A 13,606-nucleotide genomic window follows, 5' to 3' on the forward strand; every position below is an offset into this window, starting at 1 on the left:
TTGTAGATGTGGTATTCGTGCTTTTTTGGGGAGTCTGTGGATTAAAGTATTAACAAGAGCTTGTGACTGACTGGAACACAGGTTATTTCCCCCCCCAATTCCTGAAAAGTAACGCTTCAAGGTTTCCACCAGACAGCGACTACATGATGCTGTGTGTCCCAGAATCTCTGCATACAGTAAGAACAGTGAGCAGTTACCATACACACGTCAAACTCACATTGTTCTAACCTTCCCCTAACTGCAGTCAATGCCGTCTAATTCCCACTCACACTGAGAGAAGCTTATAATACTCAGTATAAACCCCAGCCCAGAGCTTAAATTCCAGAGATAACACTCTGGGTGCTGTTCGTATTGTTAGTGCCGTTTACATAACACTTTGGTTTTCTATTGATTGCAAACCTGTTGGTTTCATAAAAATACTTCAACATGTTCTCTGCTGATGAATTTACAAACAAATCCCACACACCTGCCTACTTTAGGATTCTCTGCTTGTGCAAGTTATCCCCCTGCGCAGGGGGAGGAAAAAAGATACCTAGCTGCAGGGGGAGTGGTGGTGGGGGGGGGGGGGGGGGGGGAAGAAGGCGGCTGTGTGTAAGACATGTGTGTCCATGAGAACAGTTCGGTGGAAAGTTGATTTCCCATGTGTTCCTGACATATCTCCTGAAGGCAACAGCATACACTTTTATTTTGTACTTTCATGAACCACAAGCACTGCACCAGATACAGTATAATGGAGCCTAGGCTACATGAGAGAAAAGAGGACGGTGTGTTGGCCAACAGGAAGGGAGAGTTGAGTGGCCGCTGTGCTGTCTGTTGCTGTTGGCCAGGCCATCGCGGTGAGTACTTGGAATCAGTTTGGTTTGTGCTGAGTTGAGCTTTTCAGAATTTTAAAGTATCAGTGATGAATCTGTGATCACGTATAGGATAGGGGTAGGGAGACACGTGCGTATGTACAGAAACAGGGACTATATGCCGCCGGTTGTCTGATAAACTGATAAGCCTTGAGGGTCCTGCGTCTGCCTAAGGGAGCGAGCAAAAAGTTAGCTGTGTGTGTGTGTGTGTGTGTGTGTGTGTGCGCGCGCGCGCGCGCGTGCGCGCGTGCGTGTGTGTGTGTGTGTGTGCGCGTGTGTGTGTGTGTGTGTGTGTATGTCTGTGAGTGTTAAATGGATGGCCTAAAAGGGAGACAAGTTGTCTTGCCTAAATTCGTAGCTACTAAGAAGGAAGGTTGTAAGTAATCCTCGCCTTATACTAGGGTCCCTTTGCTAGCAAAAGCATAAAACAATTGTTAAGCGCTTTGTATGGATATATCATTTCAAAATGAAAGTGAATGGTCTGTCAAGACAACTGATTGAGTGCTGAGTGTTGAATGAAGTTGTCTGTGTGTGTGTGTGTGTGTGTGTGTGTGTGTGTGTGTGTGTGTGTGTGTGTGTGTGTGTGTGTGTGTGTGTGTGTAAGAGAGGCAGACAGTGTGAGGAAGAAAAGAAAAGTGTGAGAGGAAACAAAATTAGGTAATTATGAATGGTTAACAGCCTAGAGCCTAAAGTGAAGATAGATACGGAAATTGTAATGAAATAATAATTAATATAACTGGTAATAGATAAATCAAGTGATATAATCCTCCAGATGAGGAATGGTAATAAATTATAGGAAGATATGGTAAAACAGATATGTCTGTTGAAATGTGCACACGTGTATGAGTGAGAAAAAAGGAAGTACTTGTATTTGTATTGCTTTAGAATGAAAATAGTAACGCTATAAGATACAACCTGAGATGTGGCCCATATAGATAGATGGATACTTTATTAATCCCAGAGGGGAAATTGAAGTGGTACAACAGCAACAACAGGCAGCCAGCCTCATGCGGTGCCTTCATCTCCGTAGTCCGTACATCTCAGAAAAACAAAGAAACAGGGGGGCATCACATCACATTTCAAGTAAGATTGGTACTTGGCTGTGCAGGCACGTTTTTTGGGGGTGGTGGGGGCTTGGACTAGGTGGTGGCCTATATCATTTTAAATTCGGTTGTCGGAGGGGAGGCAAAAACGCAGCAAAGTAAGGCATCTGCCTGCCTTTGCCTATAGTAAATCCGCCACTGCTTGCAATCTAATGGACATGTCAACTGCTGACATCAACAGCTCAAATCCTCAACACCAAGCGTATTCATTTTTTTTCATCTGAATGTTAACAGCCTCTATCCCAAACTGGTTAACATATTGAGTGTCAGGGAAACAAAGCTCGATGAATCAATCAATGACCCTGAGATTGAAATTTGAAGTCAGAAATGCTAGAAAAAGAAATGGAGGAGGTTTGACTTGCAGCATGATGAAATTGAAACTGTGTGGGTTGAATTAATTTTCAACCCTCACAATTCAATCAGTACTAGTAGGCACAGCCTACAGACCTTCTGACCAGGAAGGCTTCTATGATATACTTGAGGGATGCTTAGCTGATGAGGAGGGAGCAGAGAAACTCCTGATGGACGCTTTTAATACAGACGTACAACAGGTGCCTGTTTTCAAATCATTCAGTAGGTTTTGTGACCTGCAGTGTCAGTCAGCTAATTACCAAACTCATAAGGGTGTGTGACTCCACTCAAACCACCATTAATCTCATTCTTACCTCGGACAAATCCAGAATCTCCAAGTAGTTATGCAGTGCAGATCCTGTAAAGATCACATGCTTCTATTTAGTTATGCAACTTTGCAGCACAAACCTTTCTTTGATTTACCATACATTGCCCACAGTGTTTTCTGTGGATTCTAATTAGAAATTAAATGCTAATTATTTCTAATTAAATGTATCCTGCCTTGCTGTTGTTGGCTGACTGTCAAAGATACCGAGTTCCCAGACATTCAAGAATTGTTTTATCTTAGCCACTTGAAGCTGTATACTTCACTGTATCAAATAGCAAAAAATAGCGTCACAACACGATGGGTTGAGCTTGTAGATCGGCTATTTTTGTGAATGTTTGCCTGTTATAACCCCCTATTTTTGCAGAATATTCAGCTATTATGAGAACTATTATTATGTCCCAAATAGGAATGGTAAATAAATGGTAAATGGTGCATTTATATAGCGGCGCTTTACATAGATTGTGCATTACATTCACCCATTCAGCATTCACACACACACATTCAAACACCGATGGCGGCAGAAGCCATGCAGGGCACCAACCAGCACATCAGGAGCAATTAGGGGTCCTGTGCCTTGCTCAAGGACACTTCGACACTAATTCTGGGGGAGCCCGGGTTAGAACTGGCAACCTTGCGGATGGCATCCAGCTACTCTACCCCCCCCCCCCTCTCTCTCTCATTAGCAGGCAACAGTGCAGCACTATCTCTCTCTGTTTCTGCCACAACAGTGCCACTTTTGCCCCTACTGGGACTCATAGTCACATAGGTTAACACGGACATTGCTGTTCCTTGGAGTGGTTGCACCACTCAAAAAGTCAAACAATCAATGTGGAGTGAAACTCTCCCACGCACATTGCAAAATGTCAGAAATAAAGCTTGTTCAGGGGTTCCACTCCACATGAAAGAAAGCAAAGTAGGTAAAGGCACACGTAAAACTGCAATACGGGACTTATTTAAATTAATATAAACCGTTCTGTATATGAATGGTACACAAATCCTAACAGTTGGAGGTGCTTGTCCAGTGAGACATCTGACCCTGGTGTCGGGTAGGACACCTACTGGTTGACAAGTAGGCCTACAGTAGTACTGCATGAGCCCAGTATCTGCCCTGTTACAGTTGTGACTCTTCTATTACGTACTATCTAGTACGGAGCTTGCACAAAAACAAATTTCACCCATTGTTTTACACCTGTAAACCTGTGATTGATGTGACAATATAAGTTCATTCAGATTCTAATTCAAATGCTGTGAATGTCTTCTAGCAACATGTTTAGACGGCGCTAGACTTGACGATGTCAATTACACTATGCTACAGAACTCCCACAACATCTGAACTGAAGCCGATGCCTCAGGCATGTGCTGTCAGTGGCCTTTGTAGACCTCGCATCCCACAGTTCCTGCTTTGTTTTGGCAGTAAAGAAAAACATTGTCAACAAGGCAAGCGTGCCACCCATAAACAAGAGGGGAAGGAGGGCTGTGCGTAGTACAGTATACACAGTAGACAGACAAACCATTGTTACTCGGATTAATGATAATCTCCGTAAAAGAAGAGATTGGTGTAGAGACTATAGGCATCCTAAAATCCAAACCTCTGACTCCATGGTGAGGGCCTGGGGTGTCTGGACTCATGTCTTGATGTCATTCAAACACAGGCCTAAAAATGTTGTCGTTAAACCGCTCTAGTATCTCATGTTTTGTATTAAAATGCAAATGTTGGTCATCGGTGGTATAGCTTGGTGCTGTTTGTAGCCTAGGGGATATTTCTCATGTTATTATAACAGGCTTAAAAACACATCCAGCTGGAAAAGAGACGAGAGTGCTTTACAACAGAAGGCCAACTATTAGGGGACTAACGGGCCTTTGAACACCTGCCAGTGAAAATGTGGGTCACAAATTGAGAGCGCTGGGTTCAATGCAAATTATTACCTTTCATATCTCTCTCTCTCTCTCTCTCTCTCTCTCTCTCTCTCTGTGTTCGGCAATAACACATCAAAACTTTGAAATTAAACAAATGCTGAAATGTTTATCTCAGCATCATCTATGGAACTTTAGTTATACTTGGGTGGTTCATGTTGCGTTGTCACAACAGCTTCCAATGCGTAATGTGACGCAAAAACCCCCCAAAAACAAGCTATCGTATTTAATGCACTGTTATGGTTGTCGACAGCTTGTAGATCCGTTCTTTTGGACACATAGAGGTACCATGGAGACAGGACGTTTACAAAAAGAAATTACTGTCACGCATGATCCGATAATCTTAAAAAAGAACGCACTGTAACCCACTGTACGTAGGTTGCATAAGCAACTCCATCATGCAGGATGTTTATCCCAGTGGTTCTCAACCTTTCCAGACCGTGATCCCCCAAAATAATCATATTTCAACTGGGGACCCCTGTCCCCCCACATCCACCCCACCCACTCAACTGTTTTTATTGTATTTTGACACTTGCTTGACCCAAACAACAACAATAAGAGTCACATACGGTTATGATTAACTCGGTTACTCGGATGAGGAGGTGGAAATAACAACACAGCGACAACTAATAAGTAAACAGGTGTGTGTTTGTTAGAGAAATGTGTTAGAGAAAAGCTTTTCTTGTAAAGCTTGTGCAGGACACACGAGGGGTGATGTTTGTCGAGGCAGAGTGTTTGTGTTGGAGCATGTTAGTGCGGCAGCAGAGTTCTTAGCCTCTCTCTCTCTCTCTCTCTCTCGGTGCAAGGAGCAGTGTGTGTGTGTGTGTGTGTGTGTGTGTGTGTGTGTGTGTGTGTGTGTGTGTGTGTGTGTGTGTGTGTGTGGTTGTGCGTGCGCACGTGTGTACATGATGCTGCGGTGCTAGGTCCTAAATAAGTCATTATTAGGCCAATTATACCTGAATAATTCTGCGTGGCCTCGCTGCGCTCGGCCGCAATATCCCTCCTACCCTTCAGCCCCCCTGGTATAAATACCTTCCTGCGCGCCTGCAAAGATGCGTATTTGTTGTAGGCTACACATGGAGACGTCAGATGTGTTCACTCTGGGAATGGGATTAAAAAATGAGTATCTGGGCACCCACAATGCCAGCTCCACATGTTCGAAACGTCTATAAGACTAAAAACATTTGCGGATATACCTAAAAACGTGTGTACATGGCTACGAGACTCACTCTGGTGTTTCATTCTGACTCGTTGCTGCTGCTGCTGTGACCAGTATTGCCAAAAGTTTCAAGAGAAACAATTAAGTTGCCAGGTCTATGAAAACAAGCCCAAAGTTGTATTTTACCACTTTACATTGGCTATATTTGAAAATAGAAGATCTACAATCTCAGTGACACGTTGTGAGGTTGTAGAGCTTGTTTGTGTGTGTGTGTGTGTGTGTGTGTGTGTGTGTGTGTGTGTGTGTGTGTGTGTGTGTGTGTGTTGAGATGGACGTCCATGCCGGGCAATTACATTAAGGTGGCGTCCTTGATGTGGAAAAAATGTGGGAACCAGTGGTTTAAACAACATTATGAAACAAGCCCAAATAAGCAACTATTTAAGCAGACATGGCAACACTGGCTGTGACACCTGACATCTCTGCATGCGGATTACATGGTTCTTGTTAAGTGATTTGAATCAGCTGTGTGGAGGAAGTGAAGCCATTTTATTAACCGGTTACCCTTTAGGCCTTACCGGTTAATTAACCTTTAGCCATTAAGGAAATGTGATAAAGATAAAGAAAACTTTATTGACCATTAATATTACATAAAATGGAGATTTGCCTTTGGCACACTGGCAGTCAGGTGTAAAGGTGTAAATAATGTGACTAAAGCAGGGTGTATTTTTCATAAGCAAAAACCAACGTGCAATTCATAAAGGTATGTCCCTGAAATCTGCGGATCATGTGTGTGTATTTCACTGCCACACAAGCTTGTTCTGGAGAAGTTCATTTGCATTGTTCCATGCCCCATTTAACACCATAAAAAGCCAACCGGGAACTCTAACCTGATGACGTTTATGGTCTCACGTTACTAACATGCTTTAGAATGAACAGATCTACAAGCTAACAATGCGTCAGTTGCGCACCACAAAACAACTTGCAGATCAGCTTGTTTTGGCAAGCGAGTTCCTCAGTCATTGCGAGGGATCAGCTGAATGTTAAAGATGGAGTGCCACGATTTTTTTCCACCCTAAAACATGATCATCAGGTATTATTACAATATAAGGGGGAAGAACTTTTTTTCCAAAAGTGTACAGTATTTATTAAAATCATGCTTTTATGTGGACACGCCCACCAGTTCATTAAGTATGCCTGGTTTGCCTGGTGGGTGGTGATCCACCTGAACTGAAGCCGCACCAACAGCTGTGCGACATTACATTGGAGTCGGAGTAAGGACACGGCACCCATACACACACAGACAGACAGACAACACAGGGCCGAAGCGCATCAATCTCCCGGTGGTGGAGATTACATATCGATTGCCAATGTAGTAAGTGTGACCTCTGAACTATATATGTGCAGCCGACAGTATCTGAATTGAGATTTTTATTACCCGACCTTCTCTTCTTAGCATAATATAAGTCCCTCAGCCTCACATAAAAAGCCTATAATTCCTCACTCCCAGCTGACACTCACCAGTGATTTATGGAGGCAGGGGGGCTTTGTGTGGGCCAAGATACCGGTGGTAGTGAAAGGAAACAATGTCAAGTACTTGACATTTGATTTTCCTGAGGGAAGGAACAAAAGGAATGTTCAGCTATCAAAGCTCCTGGTGTGGGTTGTAACGTGAGTGTGGTAAGATCCGGTTCATTATGTGGTCATTGTCGGATTGGAAACCTTCTGTATCCAAAACCGGGTATTTTTCTAAACTAGCAAAAATAGTTGATCTAAAAGCTCACATCGCACCGCCTTGCGATGCATTGTGAGCTTGTAGATCAGCTGTTTACTGTACTTCTTCTTGCTCGACACTCTTGCAAGAAGAAGTGCAGTAGGGCATTAATTTACAAAAAAGAAAAGAAAGAAAGAAAGAGTTGAATTATGGAAATACAAGGTTTCTGCCCGACAGCAACGATATAGCGTTTTCAATTGTATAGAAAACTCTATACAATTGCTATAATCACCTTCCTACACACTCACTGTTTTTGCACATCAAGAGTCATAGTTCAGCACCATGGACAGCGACCATGTCATCCTGCTACCCTAATAGAAAGGGGTGCATGAGCACCTGGCCGCTCATTCGTGCTCTATCTCCGACCAAGCCACACTTCCACCACACATCTCTCTATGCAAAATAAAACCTGCACACTCCCACAAAAGACATAGACTACATAGCATTCGCCAAAAATGCCTTATTTACTGCTTAAATATTACTTTTCTGAAACACGCTATTCTTGCTCAACCTCAACAGCCTACGTCAGAATCGTCATGTTGGCGTCTACTACGCCAACTACGTTCACTTAATGGGGCCAGTCCTTCACAGTGACACACGCGTTAGATGAACCACGCGACCGGGATGGTTTCTACCCCTCAATGTCGTGCCTACTCTACACTGCCATCCCAAGTCCCCTCCCCCTTTCACTGCTCCTGTGTGTGACCTGTGAACTACACTCTGACTGCACTGTAGGCTACTCACTCCACCAACAACAAAGACACAAACAACAACGACTCATGCTTGCCACCGCCAACTGGACTGGAATATACTCTGCCATCACCCCCCCACAATATGCCACGAAGAAAACGCAGCGCACTTTCTAAATACACGCGTGCCTCCAAACTTTTGCGAGCCAGTCGCGCAAAACAAACCCAAACAGGTAAATCACACAGCATGTTGCATCCTTCTCAATGTTTCTTGCTTAATCGTTCGTTTGATTTATCCATACATCGCCCTGTGTGTGTGTGTGTGTGTGTGTGTGTGTGTCGCGAACCGAAACAGGTAATCACACAGCATGTTGCATGCTTCTCAATGTTGCGTGCTTAATAATTTCATTTATCCATACATCGCAATTGCGCCTGCCTAAGGCTGCAACAACGAATCGATTAAATCGATTAAAATCGATAATTGAATTCGTTGCCAACGAATTATCTTAGCGATTATTATCGCGGGTGTTTTCCAACATTAAAATGCAACATAAAGCTGCTTTCTTTTTACCGTTCAGTAACGGCACTAGGCTGAACGAACAATATGCAACGGGTCGTATAAACACAACACAAGATTGTCTTGAACGTGACCAGAGTGCTCCGCATCTATTCTACCCCTCTCTCTCTGAGTCTCTCACAACTTCAGTCTCCCCCCCCCCCACACACACCGCAACGATCCTGTTGCAACGTTAGCTTGCTAGCCTAGCAAGGTTGTGTTTACTGTTGATAGCTTTAGCAGCTATCGCTAACATGAGGAACAGCAACAACAAGTCCTCTTTGGCTCTCCGTGTTCATCGGATTCTTTATCTTACATAAAGAAATACGAGCGACCTGTTAAAGAAGTTAAGAACACAGCGTGGGGACAGAAGTCACAGTGACAGACAAAAATGGAACCAAATGGACTCAAAATTGATTTTACAATAGAAATTAAAATATAAAAATTGGGGTCCCAGAGATAGAAATGGAAAGAAAGACAGTCAGCTATACACGGTCAACATTACAGATTACAGTATCATTACAAGTAGGAGTGGCAATGAAATCAAATTGGATAAAAAAGGGGGTAACATATTAATTTTGAAGGAGTATTCATTTTTATTATCTTTATTGTTAGTTACAACATGCCTAAAATAACTTGAAGCTAATTTTTTTAAGTAATTGCAAAAAGGTGCCATAATCCGATGAATCGATTCATCGTTTAAATAATCGGCCGATGAACCGATTATGAAATTAATCGTTAGTTGCAGCCTCACATATATATTTACTACAGTACACTATGCCTACACGCTGGCCCCAGTGTGTGTGTGTGTGTGTGTGTGTGCCCCTCCTCCCTCCCCCATGGCGCTGGCGCTGTGGAATGTCTAAAAAGTTACAGTGAACCTCACCACAGCCATTCACACAAAGCACGCCAATTGTTGCAGCCTACACAGATCTATTCAGGCCCATTCAATTAATCTATCACTACATTAGTTGCCTGTTCAATCTATCATCTTTTGTTTTACTGCCCATTATATGAAGCATTAACACATTTGCAGATTTTTTCTGGTTGGAGGACTATGAAAAACTGGAATTTTGTTTTAGGAAAGGTACTTTTGCTTTGCCAGACTTTTTATGCAGGGCGTGGGAAATAAGGCAGAATGTTTTGTTTGTGTAACAAAAAAAAAAGGGAATATCAACAAAACATATCTGTTTATTGTACACAATGCAATATTGAATGCAATGACATGGTGTGTCCTGTAAGCCCATGTGGGCTGGACGCCTTTGGTGCATGACACAAAAATCAAGAAATCTATCTATCTATCTATTCAGGCCCATTCAATTAATCTATCACTACATTAGTTGCCTGTTCAAAACTATTTTAAACTACGCTTTATGAAATCATTGTTGCAGCCTACACAGATATATTCAGGCCCATTCAATTAATCTATCACTACATTAGTTGCCAATCACTCAGCAACTCCATAACGACTCATCAATTAATTGGAGCAGCCTTACCACAGAAACACAGATTACATGGACATTCAGAATTTCTACACAACAGACATTTGATGCATGGGGATGCCATTATTTCACCTTCAGCTTTGCCAATGTCAATGTATGCTTATTGCTTTCTCATTCCTATACAGCCCATTGCATTGCTCTGTGTGTGCGTGTGACACACAGAGAGTGACACCTCCCCCCTGCTCAGTGTGCGCGTGTGTGTGTGTGTGTGTACACATCTATGTTACATTATGTATGCACTACTGACATTCTGCAATAACACATTTTACTGACATACAGTTTATCATTACTTCTCATAACCCAATATCTACATTTTTCATCTACCATCTCAGCACAGCAGCATGACGACAGCCACCAAACACGGACACATACCTGTTCATTGGAAACGCCTCTGGCCACAGGTAACTACACACTAATATCATTACCCACATGGTAGTACCAACTTCACAAATATTTACATTGACTGCATTAATGCAACAGCAGCATTATTACATAACTATTGCACCACAGATGATAACATTAGCTATCATAACAACATACAATTTACGTTTCTCCCCTACCATCTCAGCTCCCAGCCATGAGGACAGGACAACTACCACATCACCCCCAGAAACACACATCAGACCACAAAGAAAACGCACATCACTTTCAGCAGATACACGCAACGCCAAACGGAAGCGTTCCACTCACGCAACAGCACCAGAAACAGGTAATCACACGTTCATAACATGTTGCATGTGTGTGCTTTACCAACTTCACAAATATTTAAATTGACTGCATTAATGCACAGCAGCATTATTACATAACTATTGCACCACAGATGATAACATTAGCTCTCATAACTACATACAATTTACGTTTCTCCCCTACCATCTCAGCTCCCAGCCATGAGGACAGGACAACTACCACATCACCCCCAGAAACACACATCAGACCACGAAAAAAACGCACATCACTTTCAGCAGATACACGCAACGCCAAACGGAAGCGTTCCACTCACGCAACAGCACCAGAAACAGGTAATCACACGTTCATAACATGTTGCATGTGTGTGCTTCTGACAACTTCTGTCTGTGTTTAATAGTTTTCAAGCCCGTGCATTGTTATCTTTCTGTGCTTGCATGCACTTTCCTATTCTCCATTTTATCAACATACGTGTGTGTGTGTGTGTGTGTGTGTGTGTGTGTGTGTGTGTGTGTGTGTGTGTGTGTGTGTGTGTGTCACTTTAATGCAACAACACCATCATTAAATAACACTTCTTCCATTGATGACCTACACTTGCAGTTTATCATTACTTCTAACAACACAATATTTACATTTCACCACTACCTTTACAGCTCAGCATCATGAGGCCAGCCACCACACAACGACACACACCCGCTCATTGGAAACGCCTCTGGCCACAGGTAACTAACTACTCATCTTCTCCCATTACCCCTGTACTGCACTTTTGCTGATAACCATTCACTCCATGACCTAACATGCATACATTTCACAACTCTCATCACTTCTAATAACTCATTAATACTCTCCTATCTACCTTCACAGAACCACAATCACGCATGACCAGACAAAAGACAACACACTTCCGAAAAGCCTGGACACCACCTCAACTACTTACACACAGCAATCCATTACAGACACCTAGGATGGACTCGGTCTGCATTTCATGCCATGCTCTCATGTTCCCCTGGGAGACGTCAAAAGGTCCTGTTGGAAAAAAAACCTTCAGTGCCTGTTGCCGTTATGGCCAAATTCAACTCAAACCATTCATGGACCCACCTCCTGCACTAACATCTCTGTTTGCCAGAACGTCACCACAGTCAAGGGAGTTCTTTGACAACATCAGACAGTACAATGGCTTGGTTTCTATGGCTTCTAAGTCTGTGTCTGGCACGAAAATGAACTTCAGAGGACGTGGCCCACAACCATTCAAGATGAGTGGCCAGATGTACCACCTCACTCCCTCAGCAGTCTTTCCTGACAACACACACAAACCCAAATACTCACAAATCTTTGTCTATGACCAAGACAATGAAATTAAGAACCGCCTTCATCACGCAAGGGGAGATGGAGTTAGGGAAGACACTTTGACCTTGATTCAGGATGCCCTGAAAACAGTTAATCCTTTAGTCAGGTCCTTTAAGAGCGGAGCGGAAATGTTCAACCTCAACCCAAGTGAGGACTTCACCATTGTGTTCAAGGCCAAAAGCTCACAGGGAGCACACAAACGTCATCTTAATCCAGATGTGACTAATGTGGTTATTCTGGCACCCGGGGAACAAACACAGCCGAGGGATGTTGTACTCTACAGAACTGCAGCTAATGCACCTAATCAGAGACAAACAACACGAATCAATGCACTCCATCCTATGTATGATCCAACCGCCTATCCCATAATCTTGCCACATGGAGATGCCGGCTACAGCATTGATAATCACATTATGAAAGTTCATGCAACTTCAACCACACAAAAAGTCAGCCTTCAAGAATTCTTCCGATTCCACATGCATCCCAGAACTACCTCCTTCAACACTCTACTGAGGTCGGGGAGACTTGGCCAAGAGTACTTTTGCGATCAGTACAGCAAGATAGAAAGCTGCCGGATGATCTTCTACAGGAGGAAGGAACTGCAAGACAAATACAGGGTACATCAGTATTCAGGTCTGTCTGACATCCTGGCTACTCAACAAACCCAGCCAGGACAGACTGAGGCTGCCCACATTGGTCAACGCATCATTCTTCCAGCTAGCCACACTGGGAGCCCCAGATACCTGTACAAGCACTATCTTGATGCCCTTGCAATAGCAGCCAGATACAAGAACTTTGACTTATTCATCACCATGACTGCAAACCCACGGAGTGACGGTGTTCTGCAAAACCTCTTTCCAGGACAGCAGCCCAATGACAGACCAGACATTGTTAACAAAGTTTTCAAATGGTTCTTGGATAACCTCCTCAAAGACATTAAGTTGGGTGTCTTTGGGAACATGAAGGCTAGAGTACACACCATTGAGGGACAGTTGAGAGGACTGAAACACGCTCACATCCTCCTACTCCTACATGAGACCTTGAGTGTTGATGACATCGATCACATCATTAGGGCAGACATACCCAACCCACAGACAGAGCCACAGCTGTATGAGCTGGTGTCTCAAACAATGCTGCATGGACCCTGTGGAACAGTCAACCCCAACAGCCCCTGCATGGTCAATGGCATCTGTACCAAGAAATTCCCTAAAGCATACTGTGATGAAACTCGCCTACCTCACAATGGCCATGGCTACCCAGAGTACAGAAGACCCATCAACGGTCACACTGCTAGCAAGCACGGCTTTACCTTCGACAGCAGATGGGTCGTGCCTTACAACCCCTGGGTCCT

The 13,606-nt window shown here is 43.4% G+C and overlaps 2 protein-coding genes across 2 annotated transcripts in view; one reads left to right on the forward strand and one right to left on the reverse strand.

Annotated features, from left to right (window-relative positions):
- drd2a (dopamine receptor D2a) overlaps positions 1–13,606 on the reverse strand; it is a 94,996-nt gene that overhangs the window by 46,414 nt on the left and 34,976 nt on the right. The window lies entirely within an intron of this gene.
- On the forward strand, positions 9,887–12,857 carry LOC308320838 (uncharacterized protein). Its single transcript, XM_080771528.1, has 5 exons — positions 9,887–10,625; positions 10,793–10,933; positions 11,103–11,243; positions 11,562–11,630; positions 11,773–12,857. The coding sequence occupies exons 1-5, from the start codon at positions 10,566–10,568 to the stop codon at positions 11,788–11,790; spliced, it is 429 nt and encodes a 142-aa protein (XP_080627654.1). The 5' UTR covers positions 9,887–10,565; the 3' UTR covers positions 11,791–12,857.

This window comes from Protomyctophum bolini (genome assembly GCF_963924005.1).
Source record: "Protomyctophum bolini genome assembly, chromosome: 9".
Classification (NCBI taxonomy): Eukaryota; Metazoa; Chordata; class Actinopteri; order Myctophiformes; family Myctophidae; genus Protomyctophum; species Protomyctophum bolini.